The 16,884-nt window shown below is 43.2% G+C and overlaps 1 protein-coding gene across 1 annotated transcript in view; it reads right to left on the reverse strand.

The window, feature by feature from the left end:
• Nucleotides 1-3,436: 3,436 nt before the first annotated feature.
• Nucleotides 3,437-16,884, reverse strand: part of RAB22A (RAB22A, member RAS oncogene family) — a 52,871-nt gene continuing 39,423 nt past the window's right edge. The window contains exons 4-7 of the mRNA XM_079943738.1: nt 16,407-16,478; nt 16,209-16,315; nt 15,464-15,573; nt 3,437-10,838 (exon numbers count right to left, since the gene is read on the reverse strand). Of these exons, the coding sequence (XP_079799864.1) occupies nt 10,741-10,838; nt 15,464-15,573; nt 16,209-16,315; nt 16,407-16,478 (387 nt within the window). The 3' untranslated portion in view covers nt 3,437-10,740. The remainder of the gene's footprint in view (nt 10,839-15,463; nt 15,574-16,208; nt 16,316-16,406; nt 16,479-16,884) is intronic.

Genomic DNA, 16,884 nt, shown 5'->3' on the forward strand with positions numbered 1-16,884 from the left:
GGAAAAAAAATCTGCAATAAACATTAAGGTTGCTTAGAAACCTGGGTCCATGATTTAGTTCTCATACGCTGTAAGGCAACAGCCAGTCGCTTGTGGAAAAATAAAGCCCAGTTGTTTTGTGTCTGCATTTAGAACATCTCTGTTTGTTTCGGGTGTGTGCTAATTTGTTTCTCCCCTTTTGACAGTCTTCTCTTTTTCTTGGCATCTATAAATGAGACTGGCTTCTGTAATGGTACTATTTTGACAGGTGACAGTCAGTCTAATATTCTTTTTCTTAACATATTTATTTATACTCTCCCCACCACCCTTTCTTCTAGGTGGATTTAGGGCAACTTGAAAAGATATCAGAATAATTGTGGACTGTAAACTTCTAAACACTTGCCCCAATCCGGCTCTAAGCTTTTTACTAACCAAATTGAAGGAGTGTGTGTGTGTGTGTTTTATTTTATTTTTTTACAATTTATTTTAATTTATTTATTTATTTTTGACTGCATTGGGTCTTCGTTGCTGCACACGGGCTTTCTCTAGTTGCAGCGAGTGGGGGCTACTCTTTGTTGCGGTGCATGGGCTTCTCATTGCGTGGCTTCTCTTGTTGTGGAGCACGGGCTCCAGCCGCACGGGCTTCAGTAGTTGCGTCACATGGGCTCCGTAGTTGTGGCTCGCAGACTCTAGAGCGCAGGCTCAGTAGTTGTGGCACACGGGCTTAGTAGCTTCACGGCATGTGGGATCTTCCCGGACCAGGGCTTGAACCCATGTCCCCTGCATTGGCAGGCGGATTCTTAACCACTGCGCCATCAGGTAAGTCCCTGTGTGTGTGTTTTAAAAAGGAAAAATAAGACCAATGCAACTTCAGTGTATGTATTGAGCCAGTTTTCATGAAGAATCTGAAGAGTGAATTAGGGTGCAGGAGTTCATGACTTTTCAAAAAGAATATTTATTTATTTATTTATTTGGTTGTGTCGGGTCTTAGTTGCGGCAGGCGGGCTCCTTAGTTGTGGCATGCGAACTCTTAGTTGTGGCATGCATGTGGGATCTACCTCCTGGACCAGGGATCGAACCTTGGCCCCCTGCATTGGGAGCATGGAATCTTCACCACTGCACCACCAGGGAAGTCCCCATGATTTTTTTTTTAATAAGAAAAAATCCACACCTAACACGCAGTAAAAAAGTTTTAAAACTATAGAAGTACAGATAAAGCAGAAAGTGAAAAAAAGTTAACAGCTCTGTAACCAAGCCTCTCTCCTCAGGGAGGAGATTTTGCAAGCATGCACACATATAAATGTGTGTACGTGCATAATTTGTTTTATACAAATAGACCCATACTCTACACACACCCTGATCTTCTTTTTCACTCAACAATATATCGGGCACACCTTTCCATGTTAATTTGTATGTGACAGTTTTGTTTCCTTTATGCTCCTTTTCCAGAAGTTATAAGCAAGGCTGCAAAGACTATTCTTTGTGTGAATCCTTCTACAGTATCTTCAGGCGGTGATGCCTTTAGATGGGGACCAAGGGAGGGGTCCCCCCCACAGAGGGCTTGGTGTGCTTCCCTCTCACCAACAGGCCAAAGAGTAGCTCACTGGTTTGGATGTGCATTAGTGTAGTTTATCCTCTTTAACCTGTTCATTTGCTATGTGTCTTTTCTTTCTTGTGAGTTGTCTTTTCATGTAATGGGTCCTTTTATTTCCTTTTTTGAGGGTGGTTCTGGACACTCTTAGCAGACTTAGATAGTAATCCATTCCATCATATATGCGGCAAACATTCCCCCCCCCCCGCCCCCCCCCAACGTTTTGGTTCACCTTTCAACTTCATCTATGGCCTTTTCTGGTCTATCTTCTCCAGTAGCCAGATAAAGGACCTGGGAGTTGACGCTGGGTTTGGGGGTCCCCGCCATACCTCGCATCATCCTCCTTCATCTCCCCACACACGCAGCTCTAGCTGTGGGTGTATGTACTGTAACACTGGGGGATATGGACTAAAAAACACATTGAATAGGAAAATGCAAATTCCACCGTATGATACCACTACACCCTGCAAGAACAGCTAAAATGGAGAAGAATATATCACGTGCTGGCAAGGATGCTGTGCAACTGCAATTCTTACACGCTGTGGGTGGGAGTTCTAGTGATATGCCACGCTAGGAAAGCTGCACCTACTGAAGCAAAAATGAATCAACCAATCTACAAATATAGCTCTCTTCCATGACTCAGTAACTCCACTCCCTGGTATATGTCCAGCAGAACTCTGTATACGGGAACCAAAGACACGTGTAAGAATGTTTGTTGTGGTACATTCGTAATGGCAAAAATCTGGAGACAGCCCGACGCTTATCAATGCAGGATGGATAAACAGTAGTTTATTCACACAGTCGAATACGATAGAGCAGTGAGAATGAATGTGAATACTGCAGCCCATGTTGAATGAAAGAAGCCAGACCCAGGAGTACATACACTACGGTTCCAAATGCTATGTATGGTAAAGTTCAAAATTAATCTCCTCCAGAGAGGCGCAAGGTGGAGCTTCCGGGACGTGATGATGTCCTGCTGTTTGAGCTGAGGGGTAGTTACGTGGGTATGTCTCCTTTGTGAAAATGTATTGAGGTGTATACAAGATTTATGGAACTTCCTGTATGTTACGTTTCAAAAAAAAAATGGCAACAAACAAAAGACCAAACTAATGACAAATAGTTACTTTAACTGAAACAGATAAAGATTATCAGGGAGATGCTTTAAAAACAAATTATATGCGAGCACTTACTCTTTGTCAATGTAGGTATCTCCCCTGAACAGCCACATGTGGTTGGTGCTCTATTATCTTCCCATTTTACAGATGAAGGCCCTGAAACTCAGAGAGGTTAACAACTCTGTCTAAGGCCACCCGGCCTAGAAAGGCGCTAAGCTGAAGCTCAAACCCAAGTCTGTCCATCTCCTGGCTTTGCTGCTCTCTCTGGTTCCCTCGTTAGAACACATCTGTCCTGTCAACACAACCATGGCATATAGACAACTGTGCTCCTCTCGTAGAGGGATATCAAAGAGAAAACGAGTGTGTGAAGCTGTGCTTCTGTGGGCAATGCACGGACTGAGGGTGTCCAGGGCTGAAGTCCACACTCAACGGAAATGCTGGCATCGCTGACGAAATCCAGCAGATAACAGAAGATGGTGTGAAACTTTTTGCTCACGAGGTTGGGAAGCAGCATTCCCTCCAAACGCTCGCTGGAGGCTTTGCAGGCCTGCCTCCATCATCGTTCCCCATCTGAGCTCTGCAAGGACACGGACAGGAAGGAGCTGTCTAAGAGAGAGATGCTGGGAGCTGGACTGATGGATACAAATACCGCGCTGCTCACCAGACACTACAGCTATCAAAGTTCTGGCATTCCAGTTTTCAAAAATCATTTTAAAATGACTCCGGGAGATTTGGTTAAGACAAACGTGTGATGAAGACTATCACAGGGCTTCCCTGGTGGCGCAGTGGTTGAGAGTCCACCTGCCGATGCAGGGGACACGGATTCGTGCCCCGGTCCGGGAAAATCCCACATGCCGCAGAGCGGCTGGGCCCGTGAGCCATGGCTACTGAGCCCGCGCGTCCGGAGCCTGTGCTCCGCAAGGGGAGAGGCCACAACAGTGAGAGGCCCGGGTACCGCAAAAAAAAAAAAAAAAAAAAAAAAAAGATTATCACAAAGAAAAACCACTTGAAAGGCAAATACGTATATCTGGAAACATAGCATTTTTATTAACAAAATGTTTACACTCTCCTTACAATACAACAAATTTTGTAGTGACTTAGCATGTTATACTCTATAAAAGTTTAGTATAGAATATTCAAGCTAAAACAATATAGTTTAAAAGTATGCCAAATCAACCACCACTGCAACTATCTACTACCAGCCTAAATGTAAAAAGAAAAATCTTACAACAAAAATCAAAAGATCCAAGTTTTCTTTCGTCAGCATCTACAAACAGTACAGACATCATACAGTTTATATATAGACTTAGGTCCAGCCCAAGGTTAAGACTGCAAAAATAAAGTCTTCAAACATCCATATAAGCTTGGCAAACCATCATTACAATATTTCATCACAGGTAATCAAGCGATGCGTCATGCAGAGAAGCCACGGCTACAAATGTGGGCTGTTTGTAGTGCAACAAGGCGGCCTAAACTGTAAGCAACTTGATTTTTTTCATAATAGACGCTATTATAGAAAGGCACAAATATCTTACTCCTTGCATCAGGTCTTGAAAAGGCATGACATTCTTAGGAGAAATAAGAATTGCTGGTACAACGGCTTAGCTTTTTTTTTTTTTTTTTTTTTTTTTTTTTTTTTTACATGTCTAGGCTCATCTCCACAGCCGTTTCTCTCCAAGACTTTAGACTTGGGGTTTTACATAGTTTAACAAATGTTCTATTACAAACTAAGCGAGGTGCTGACACTTAAACTGCCTCATCGCCCGCGGTAAGAAACATTTTGTTCCGCAGCCATGTTGCCACTGTAAGCTAGTACTGCCCTTTTCCTCGCTGGAAATATTGGACTTCTTCCCCTAAAATTAGCCTTTGTGTGATCTGACAGTACAGGTTGCCTACTGCTTCCCCTGTTGGATGTGGTGGGCAAACTTTACCGCTGCGACCAGGTAAGGCGGCATGGGAAGGCATGTCACACGCGCTGAGGAGGCGGCTGGCGCCCTGCGTCTTTAAGGGAGAGCCCGCAGCAAAATGAGAAGAAGAGAAATAAGGCCAAGAAGTCGGCTTCGATCGCAGAGAAGGCAAGTCGTCCGTTCTTAAGACGGTCAGAGGCATGATCGACAATCATGTGAGTGACTCATAAAGGGAGATGATGGAAAGACTGAGAGGCTGGATGAGAGTAAAAAAAAAAAAAAAAAAATCTTTTCCAGGGCAATAAAGCTCCGTCTACACAGTACAACAAATGGTTTGAAGAACAGCCACCCGTCAGTCGCTCTGACTAGCCAGCTGCTGCTAATTCTCCCCACGCTGAATCGACCAGTCGCTTGGACAGCACGTGCATGACCCCCATTAAGAAAGTTTCCTAAACTAGGTAATAACCGCAGAGGCAGAGTCAGCGGAGGTACACAAGTTCAAGCCCCACTTTCAACATTTTCCAGTGGGTGAAACTGATGATTCAAGTATAAATTTCATGAAAAAATTGATAACGATGAATTAAGGGTTAAGCTCCAATTGATGTCACACGCTGCTGGGTGCTGACGATTCCTGAAGTGGGAGGGGGCGTGCTCCACCTCGCCCCCGGGCCTGTCCCACTCTAGCTGGTGCTCACTGGGTGCTGGGTTTGCCCAGGCGAAGAAGGGGTGCTCGGCTTTTCTCCGTGACATAAGACGGGGAGTTTCTTGGATAAGTGCAATTCTGAGTAAAGATTGTCAGCCCTGTGTGTGAAATGCTGTTTTAAAGATGATTTCCTCTGAAGCACCGCTTTAAACAATTTGCTTCTGGAAACACGAAAAAGTTCCTGAATCGAGAAGCTGCATCGAAACCGGAGCATTCTGTTCCTTTTGCAGGATTGCAAAGGGGATGATTAAGGTCTACAGTTTAAAACTGCCAATTAGAGAAGGCTCGTCCAAAAAATCATTCCTATCTGAGGATTTCCCATTAACTGGCTGACTTCCTGGCACTTGAATTCCTGTTCGTGGAAAGCTACCCAGAAGTTTGTTTGTTTCAATTATGAAGCATTTTGATGAGGCACCGGACGCCAGGACCATGCACACCGATCTGAAAATGAACTGGCCATGAGTTTTTTAAAATTTCTGTTTAATTTTTTAAGACTCCATGGTTTTAATTCTACTATCTACTGATGACACATCCTAATCTTACTATCTATCTAAAATGTTCAAGATAATGAAAGGAAAAGATGGAAGATTTCAGATTTTTCTTTTTATTAAACTTCTGAATCTTTTGTTTGAAAGCTACGAACAGTTCTAGCCTATCTGGAACTGATTATACTCTAAGAGGAAAGAACACAGATATTAGTTATTTCTGATGGTACAGACCAAAAATCAAAGTTGATCTATGCCCCTGGAAGTCCTTCTCGATTTGGGAAGTAAATCATTTTCCTTACATGCTAGGAGAATCCTGAAGGACACACTGAGAAAGATGGAGATTCTCGGTTCTATTTATTCTCTTTCTTCATTATGCCTAATGAAACTTCATCAGTAACAGGTTGCTCACTTATCATTCTCTTAGACTGAAAAAGTGGGGGCTCCTGAAAAATGTAATACCCTCCTAATTTTTTTTTAGACTTTCATTTGCACATAAAACAGGACAAATGCCCCAGCATTCCATTAATATTTCATGAAAACCGGATAACCACATTGCCTGGATTTCTATTACTGGAAGTCAAGACAAGCAAGAGAAATGGGCAGAGGTCACTTCTTTCAGTCCAAGGCTAAATTCACCTCCGCCTCCCTTTGCTAAAACTATACAGTATCATGTTTATCTCCTGGATAAATTTGTTGCTTGGACTGTTTTTTTGTTCGTTTGTTTGTTTGAATCATAGTACCACAGGTGTTAAAACACATCTCCTAAACATTACCTTGAATCATTTAAAAATTTTTGATGGACCAAGCTAACTGAGGGCAGGTATATATATAGTCACAGCCTGACCCTTGAAGGTACATTTAGCTTCTTCTTTTAAAAAATATTAACTGTTAAGAGGTAGACGATCTCTTGTAGTCAAACAAGTCATGCTGCTATAGCCCCTTTAAAACAAATTTAAATAATGAAGAATTTTTACAGGTTTCCACTCTCTAGCTTATCACTGTTGTTGAACTTTCATTACAGAGACAGGAGGAACACTTGCAGCCTAATGAGTTGGGAGAGAAGAGCCAGCCTGAGTCTGTGGGCTGTCATTTCTCCCCCAGATGTTCTACAGCAGGTACCTAGTACAGATCAGAGTTAAGGGGATTCTAATAACTTTTCCCCAGAAGGAAAGGATTTTCTCATTACTTATACAGGTTCTTGCAAAGACATCCGAATGTGTAGGGGGCTCGTCTGTCATATACATAACACACTGTGCGTGTATTTTCTTATACACTAAGGGGCCATGAATCACTTTCTCAGCGTGTTCTGAAAAAAACAAGTGAAAAAATGCTTGTAAGAATTTATACAACCTCTTTTGCAACTTACTCCCAGCCTGTAAAAAGATGCATGTAACAGTGAACAAATGCCTTTTCAAGCTCTGAGGCTGACATGCCAATTAGCGCAGTGTAGATTGAATTAAATCTGCCCATTTTAACACAACGCCATAATAGTACAGATACGCTGGTTTGACGCCTCCAGGAAAGCCATGGAATAGTCGTCTGAAGATATTTTCATTATTCTATCTCCCAGAGTTTAATTTAGAAGGTCTCCTAGACCTATTTTCCTTCTTGAGAACAGAAAAGAAATAAACACAAAACGTAAAGAGAAGTTCTGAAATTAAATGTGGTTTTCTTTCCCTTTTTATATATTTAGAAATAATAAAACCCGACAACCTCAAGAAGGACACCAGCCCACTTAGAGGAGGTCGGGCCTCCAACAGAGGAGGGTCAATCCTTTCAGACGTGGGGAGGAATCCAGGAAGCCTGTGTACAACGGGAGGCAGGCACCTCAAACAAAATCACACACAGGCGACCAGGAAGTGTGTTATTCTAAAGGAATCAAACCTTTCCTTTGCTATGTGTAGAACGTGGCCTGTGGTTGAAAAGCAGGTGATGGAGGTTTCATTTGGAACCAGAAGGGCCTGTGATAGGCACTTCTCCCTAATCACTTCTTAAAGAGAGTTTAAAATGAAGGACACTTAATCATACCCATACTTTATGTTCTTTTAATCACCAAATGACAGTTAATGAGTTATCACAGAATCAGAAAAACACTTGTGTGAAAGGAGAGTTCTTAAGACCAATGGTTACTAAGATTGGACACCTGCGAAGAGCTGATTTCCATTTCTCTGAGAAGAATCAATATACACTTGCAGCTAATTAATGCTTTTTCTCTTTTCAGTCCCCAAAGTTTTTAAAGATGGCCCTGCGTCATAAGAGAACCAAAAGAAGAGTTTTATAGATGGGCTATGTCTCAATTCTTATACAATCTAGAATTTTCTCATAATAAGAAATAAGAATAAAGAATATATAAAACGTGTACTAGATCACTCTTTAGGTGAATAATCCAAAGTGGGATCAAAATAAAACACTGTTTCTGACTTTAATATTCATCCCTGCATTTGAGAAGCAAACAAGATAACTGAAAACATTTTTCCCCTGTTCTCATCGAGTATGAATTACGAATTCTGAGAAAGCACTGTGTAGTTGTTACTGTTAAGCATTAAAAAGACACCACATGAGAAACAGCCATGGCAATTTCTGAGACAGACCGAGGAAAATGAGAGCAAGAGAGGCCCTGAAACGCATGAGGAACACATGGGAAGGAGAACGAGAAATCAGGATGAGAAGGCGGCTGCGGAGGGCTGAAGGAGGGACCCGTTCTGGGCTCCGTGCAGTAAGTGTCACAATAGGACGAGAGGCATTCGGAGGGCTTACCAATAAGAGAGGCACCGAGGCACTTTGCCTTTCCCTGTGCACCCAGACATCATGAAATCATCCACGCTGACTGACAGCTTTGGTTGAAAACATGTGAAGGTCACAGATTTGTGTGATCTTTTGGTGAAAAAAGAGGGAAAGGGCCACACACGCGTCGCCTCTCCGTGCATCCAGCAACCTTTGTTTTATGTTGTTGTCATGGAGATAGAGGCCCAGCAGTGGGAATGTTAGGGACAAACCAGGGCGGTGGCCTGATGGCCGGATCCATTTCGAAGTACATGAAACAAAGCCAAACCACCTTCAGGTGTGAAGAGCCCAGCCTTTGGAATCAGGCATTCTCTCTGAAAGCTTGCTAATTTCACGCTGGGAAGGAAGCTAGATGCCGCAGGGGCACAGAGTCCACACGTATTTTAAACAAAACATTAGAATTTTCACTACCAACATTCCTTCTATATGATTTCGATAAGAGAATAAGCAATTCCAAATGCTTAAGACATACACCAGGGGAAAGGGAATCGTTTTTTACTTAATCTGAGTTATAATTTTCCCATTACAATCTAACCGTATCAAGTGGGGGGCACAAAGAAATAACCATTAGTTTTAAAAGTTTCAACTGTTCAGTTTAAGGATAGCTCTGAAAGCACAATTTAGTTTGAAATTCAAACTGTTTCATTTCCTATTTAATCTTGTACATTTCCTTCTCTTACAATACTCAGGTTGGAAGGGTGCCAAATTAGACCAGGAACAAATTTTCACCAACTTCACTTTAGTGCTTTATTTTTAGATTACATTAAAACCCCAGTAGGCTCCCTGAGGGAAAAGAGCTTTAACCACTAACAGAGGCAGGGGAAAACAAGGGAGACGGAAAGACAGGCTAAATTGTTAACAAGGAGAGCTCTCTCAAAACAGCTGGCCCGAGGTCGCTGTAAAAGCTAAAAGAAACTTACCCCCAAGACCAGGTAGGTAAATGTGGGGAGCTCGGGACCTTAACCTTTTGCCCCGAAGCTAGGAAGGGCTAGTCAGGCTTGTCAAAGTGGCATACTTCTTCACAATGATTTCCAGATGGGACTGGAGGGGCAGGGGTGGCGGGAGGGAAGGGGGGAAGAGAAGGTGGCGGGAAGGTGGCGGGAAGAGAAATCCTGACGGATCACAAGCCACGCGCTCTAAGCTTTTGCACCATGTCAACCTGCTTCAAGGAGCCTCCTGTGCACAGGCTGCGAAATGGGCGGGCACAGTGCGAGAGTAAATGGAGTGTTGAATGAAACACAGAATTTGTTAATGTATTTACATAATTTATAATCTGTAAGCAATGGTCTCGTAAATATAGACTACAACTTTACATATGCTAAGCAACAGATCATTGTCCCCCCCACCAAAATATCTCGGTTAAATAAAAAATTGACAGCATTTACACCACTTTCTTTACTTTCTCTCTTCTTCTCTTTGTAAACCACTGCTAGTCAGTTTGATCATCTGCAATTCAATTTATTCCAGGCAGCTTCTCTACCACCACCACCTTGATCGCGACAGCTTCCTTACAAAGGTGCCAATAATGTGGCTGGTGACACATGCAAACCCAGGGTGAGGCATGCACCTGCTGCTGTGAGTTTACTGTGCATGTCCTGGGCTGATGTACCCAATGCAAAGTGCTTTAGAGACGGCAGGGGTGAAACCATCTCCGTCAGCCCTTATAAATAACCCATTTTAGCTTCAAATAATAAGAACTGCCATCCCTCCATTCATGACAACCGACCACATTCTAAATGCCACCAAGGAAATGGTATCATGGGTACCAATGGGAAACCAAGGAAATGATCACCTCCACAAGGTCTTTTTCTTCCCTTAAGAACCACAAAAGTGCTAATTTTCCCTTTACAAATGTTACATAAACTCTTGATTACAAAACTACTCAACAATTTAATCCTACCATCTATACAATTATACACTCCTTCTCAGCAAGGTCAAAAGCCTATGATGTAGTCCCTTTGTACACCAGAGATTCTTTACAGAAGAGAAGTCCACAGACTGAAATATTATTGCTGCAGTCTCCAGAGAGGAAACAGAACCGGTCAATTCCTGTGAATCCTTGTTGCCCGAAGATACAAGACCGGCGAGGCGACCCCTGGCGACAGGGCTCCAGCCCTCCCGCTAACTTTCAGGACCACCTACTTCACCGTTGAGCCTGGAGGCCAAGGCTCAGTCAGCAGCAGCTCCGTTTCGGCTCCGAAGGCTGTCTTCGGAGTTTGAAGCCCTTTCCACCGGAAGGCGGGTTGGAGTCAGTGGATGGAATTCTTCGACCTGAACCAAGAGGACAGGAGGGAAGGGAATGAGCTTTCACATTCTCAACCTGTTCATTCTCAGACACAACCATTTTGCAGATGCAATTTGACAGGTTTCATTAAAATTTAAAAAGTTGAAAAAACTTCTAAGTTTGGCAGACTTTCAGATTTACAGAAAAGCTGCAAAGATAACACAGCACTGCTGTATCCCCCTCACCCAGCTTCCCCTGATTTTGGTATCTTATAGTATTACCATGGGATCTGGCAAAATGAAGAACTCGACACTGGAACATCACAACCCCAGACTTTGGTCAGATGCCATCAGTTTTCCCACTAATGTCCTGTTTCTGTTCCAGGGTCCAAAGAAGCGTATCACATGGCATTTAGTACAAATTTTTTTTAACTAAAATATTACATGTTAAAAAAATTGCATCAGAATGTGCCTGTCCCTCTGTCTCGTGGCAGAGGCCACCTTCCAGAGACAGGTGTGTGCAGACATGCACAGTACACACACGCTCTTAAAACCAGGGCAGGAGCAGATACTGTTCCACGTAATGTAACCTGGGGATTGCTCCACCAGCGCGTTCTTTTAAATGGCTCTGTGATACCGCATTGTATGGATGTACCGTTCTTTATCCCCTGTTGATAGATCTTTAAGTCTCTTTCCAATATTTTGATGTTTTTAAAAACAATGCAAAGACTGTGTTTGTAAACCCATGAGTGCATGCGTGGGATAAATGAACAGGCGTGGAAGAGCCGGGTCATGCGATTCTACTCCTGGGTATTTATCTGACACCGACACTGTATTCGCCGTGTCTGTCTAGCACAAATGCAAGAAGGACGTGCAATTTCAACTCTGACAGATGCTGCCAAATTGCTCTGAAGAGGCTGCGCCACTGTGTCCTCCTGCCAGCAATGCATGAGAATGAACAGCTTTCACCTTACTGCTCTGTGAATCATAACGTCAATTTCGAGAGAAGCCTTAAATCACCCATCCACCTGCCTCCCTGACAACTCAAGGGCTGCTTCCTGTACAAAGGCGTTCCTGAAACCCTCCCACTTCCTAACTCTGTCCAACATCTCAGATGCTAAAATCGTCAGGAGCCAGAAGCACGTTACTAGACATTTGTTTACGCAACCATCTCCATTATCTCCCTCTAACGAGGCCCAAAGCTCTTCAAGGGAAGAGATCTCCAGCTTTATGTTTCCAGTATCTATTTAGCATAGCACCTGGCACTGAGGTATTTTGAAAACATGGAACGAACTGACACCTGCATCTTTGGCATTAATGAGGCTGAGCGGGAATCTGCCGACTCTCAGGTCCTCGGGTGCCCAACCTGAAGCCTCTGGCACATCCAGCAGCCTGCAAATCAGGGGTTGGCGAGGGAGAGGGCAGAACACAGCATGGTGCCCGCATGGCCAGGAAGCATCCTCCAGTATGTCCTACAAGCACTTTCAAACGCCTATATGCACTGCTGTGAATACAATGCAAATTTATTTAAAAGCTTCACTGACTCTTCTTGTCATTCCTTATTTCTCAATAAATGGATACTGAAAACACAGCTGGTATTACAGAGCCATCTCTGAAATATTTTTAGAAGAATGCAGAGAACACCTTCGTGACCTGAGAATAGGCAAGGATTTCTTAAACAGGAGCCCCAAAATGCTAACCATAAGGGAAAATAAGGATAAATTGGATGACATTAAGATTAAAAGCTCCAATTTACTAAAGGAGTTGATTCAAAAATGAAAGTCAATGGACTTTCCTGGTGGCGCAGTGGTTAAGAATCCGCCTGCCAATGCAGGGGACACGGGTTCGAGCCCTGGTCTGGGAAGATCCCACATGCCGCGGAGCAACAAAGCCCATGTGCCACAACTACTGAGCCTGCGCTCTAGAGCCCACGAGCCACAACTACTGAGCCCGCGTGCCTAGAGCCCGTGCTCCGCAACAAGAGAAGCCACTGCAATGAGAAGCCCGCACACCGCAACGAATAGTAGCCCCCGTTCGCTGCAACTAGAGAAAGCCTGTGCGCAGCAATAAAGACCCAACACAGCCATAAATAAATGAATAAATAAATAAATTAATTAATTAAAAAAAATGAAAGCCAAGGCACACAGTGCATCTCTCTAATAGACATAATGAACAACGGACTCATAGTCAAAATAAACTATAAACACTAAGATAAAGGCAGATAAACCCAACAGGAAAATAGGCAAAACTACACAAAAGAGGATATCTAGATATCATAAAAATGTAAACAGACATCGGAAAGGTGCTCGACTTCATTCACTGCCATAGGCGCAGGTCACTACCCTGCCCCTCCGCGTCGGAGTGACTGGGGTCCGCAGACCCCACTGGTGTCCGTGCCAATATACCCACCCTGAAGACCGTTTGGCAGTAAACTTGTGCTCAACGCACGCATACCTGAAGGCTCAGCCGTCCTTCTCCTGGGTATAAACAGACCCAAGGAACATGTGTACCTGTCGTGTACATGTTGGACGTGAAGCAGAATGTTCACAGAGGTTCTACTTGTCATAGCTCGAAACTGGACATAACTACCCAAACGCCTATCCACACTGTGGGTATTCCTCGCCGCGCCCACCCTAGCACACACACTCCATGTCGATGAGGGTGAATCGCGCACGAATCTACCAAATGTGACGTGGAGCTAAAGACGCCAGACACAAGAGAGTAAACCCAGCATGTTTTAAAAAGCATAAAATATAAAAACAGGCAAAACAAGAAGAGTTAGTGGTCAGGATGGTGCCTCCCTGGGTGGGGAGTGGGGGAGGAAGGCTGCTGGGACGCTGCTGGGTCTTGGAGTGAGCGCCGATTACAGGAGTCTACACAGTCCGTGAACATGCCTGGAGCTTTATACTTCTGATATGAGCACTTCTCAGCATGTATATTAGACTTTAATAAAAAGCTAGCAAACCAGGCACTGTGCTAATGCAATTTTACAACAGCCCAGTAAATAATAAACTCAATTTACATCTCCTTAAATTTTCCTAATCTTTTTGAACATATATTTTTTATTTTTCACAGTTAAAATGAGTATGTACAGGCTAGTTTTTATACAGGAATTTTCATTATTGGTATAGTTCACCACCTTCCTGTTTTTTAATACTGCTGGAGTAAAGAACACTTTATAAAGAAATAGTGATAATTTTAGCACTCATGACACCACACACTTAGATATTTCAGCTTGAGCTGTGAAAAATTCCCGCCTGGCTTCACGCTGCCTTTCAAGAATGCATCTGGGTAACTGCTGTTTACAATCTAGGAAAACGATAACTATCGTGACGCTTCAACGCTGGAAGGCAAGGGCTGGACTAGAGCTTGCACACCAGCCTCTACCAGCCGTCCCGGGGAGCAGGTGGGCCTGGCAGGCCTGCACAGGGTTCTGAAAATATTTGAATAAGTGGCCAGATTTAAAGAGTGTGACATGTTACATAAAATTCAGATCTCTGGTTCTCGGAACAAACTAAAAACATCAAAAAATAATAACACCGAAAATAACCCCAACAATTGAGCAGCCAAGGGCCTAAATCCCAGCGCGGTTCACCTGCTGGAGCTGGGCCTGCCCTTGCAAGCTGTCAGGGTCACCAGGGCTTTCTGCAGCCCGCCAGGTCTCAGCTGCTCCTCTGTTGGGCCGTCCCTGCCTGGCCCCGGTGGCTCCTCCTCTACATGTTGGCCAAGGGCCCCTCCACTTCTCGCAGACCTCTCCCAAAGGACGGATCTTAATGAATAAGTTCACTGTGCTTTGCTGGCTTTCTCCCGTCTTCCAAAGGGAAGTCTGACCTGTTCAGTTAACATGAACCCCAGGGCTCTGCACACCTGCTCTGTCAGGTCTCAGCTTCAGTATCACCTCCTCAGAGAAGCCTTCCCCGACCACTTGCAGAAAACTCTTTCACTTCATCCTATGTTATTTTCTTCCTATCACTGCTCATCATCTGAAAGGACCTCACTTATTTGTGTGTTCACTGTCTCTCCCACAGTGGAACGTGCACCCCAGGACAGCAGACCCCATCTTGTTCGCTGCTGCCTCCCCCGAGCCTGGAACAGTTCTCAATGAATATACTGATGAATTTGAATGAAATGAATAAACAGATACAATCTGTAGAGGATCCCAAAGGTACGCAGCAGCCTCTCTCCTATCTAGTGTCATCCTATTAACACTACTGGGAAGGGAAAGAGGAGGGGTGGGAAAAAGTGGTCTTACGTTTCACTAGCGAGTGCCTAGTATTAATTTTTGAGGGCTTTCTTATAGTGGAATTACACACGCATTTCATTTCCCTTTATTTATTTTGTTCATTTTCAATGACTCTGGACAACTAACTGAAACACATTTAAAGAGAGCAAGAGGGAGAGATGACAGCTTCTAGGACCTCTAGGCCCTGCACATTCTTTATTCAGTAGCAACATTCTTTCTAGAAGGGCTACAGTCATCAGGCAGCAGCTCTCCAGCACTTACAGCATGATATGAAAACCCACCGTCACTCTTAAATTCTCAAATCTCATTCCACTGAGAACAGTATCAGAGACTAGACCACTCTACGTAAGGAGAAAATTCTACTTGGCAAGATAATTCTGTTTTAAGTTGCTCTGCACAGAGGAAACCCATAAGGCACAGAGATACTCACTAATTTCTATAAAGAGTTCGTTTATGTTTATCGCGTTTTTTGCGCTGGTCTCTACAAAAATTGCATGGATGGAGTCGGCGTAGTCCTTAGCATCTCTCTCCATGACCTCTCTGGAAGGCAACGAATTGCAAATCAGAAATTCTGCCCATCAAGAGCTTAATGTGATCCCCACCTACCCAGTAATTAACCAGATTTACGATGATAAAGGATGTCAGGAATGGCTGGTGAATGAGCCCTGGCACCGTGGTCCTCCCAATTACACCACTTCTACGGTTAAAGAAAACAGAACAGAACAGAATAGAACTTGGGACTACTAGCAATGCATCCAATGGAATGGCCAGAGAATCACCGGGGTTTCTTTTCCCCTCAAAGTAGAGCCCTTGCTTGGGGAATCGTGGAAGTGGTCCAGAGAAATTTCCAATAAACGTGCTTTCCTTAAAATATCCTTCCCCATTCAGGTATCCTATGTTATGAGAGCTGAGGGCTACACTAATCTCAGATAATGTCAAGTATGACGCAAATGACGTTTAAATATATTACACACCTGTCTCGATATATACTCTAATTAGCTCCAAATGTCTGAACTCTTAAATTTTAGTTTGAAACTTCAGGACTCCAACCAAACAACAAAAAGGAATTTTGCAATGTCAGAGATAAAATAAAAGCAAGATTCTTACATTGGCTATTGCTCTGTAAGAAAAGGAACACATAATCAGCACTGTAATCTCCTGTTCTAATAACTTACCTTACGTCGATAAGATCACACTTATTTCCTGCAATGGCAACTACAATATTGGGTGGGCCGTGCTGTCGAAGCTCTTTTACCCAATTCTTTAATGTTGAAAATGTCTCCTGTAACGCAGAGGAGGAAAGCAACTGGAGATATAAGCAACCAAAACAGAGTTTTCAAAATAGTCTAAAGAAAACGGTATGTAAGTCTTACTTCTTTTGTGATATCATAAACAATTATAGCTGCAGCCGAGCCGCGATAGTACATTGGCGCTAAGGCACGAAACTGCAGAGAAGAGGGAAAAATAAAAAACAAAATTGGGAAAACTGGTTAAATATGTTTTTTACTAGACTTTTAACCCCATTATCCCTGCACAAAAGGTAATCCTTCTCTTAATCCAAAGAAGATGACATGATGTTTTAAAGCAAATGAACCAGTAATTACCAAAGGCAAAACCTTTTAATGTAATACTGAAATGCCTCTCAGAAGGTAGTTTAGAATACATTTTTATAGGAATTAAATATGGTGCTATAAACAATTGTTTCAGCTAAAAAGGCTTTTTAATTGAACTCAATGTTATAATTCCCAAATTCATTTGTTCAATAGTCCTTTAAACGTTGGCTTCCCAAACTATCAAAGAGATAAAAACAATGCTGTAAATAGCTCTCCGGAAGTGGCTGCACTGGGTGTT

This window comes from Stenella coeruleoalba, assembly GCF_951394435.1.
Source record: "Stenella coeruleoalba genome assembly, chromosome: 15".
Classification (NCBI taxonomy): Eukaryota; Metazoa; Chordata; class Mammalia; order Artiodactyla; family Delphinidae; genus Stenella; species Stenella coeruleoalba.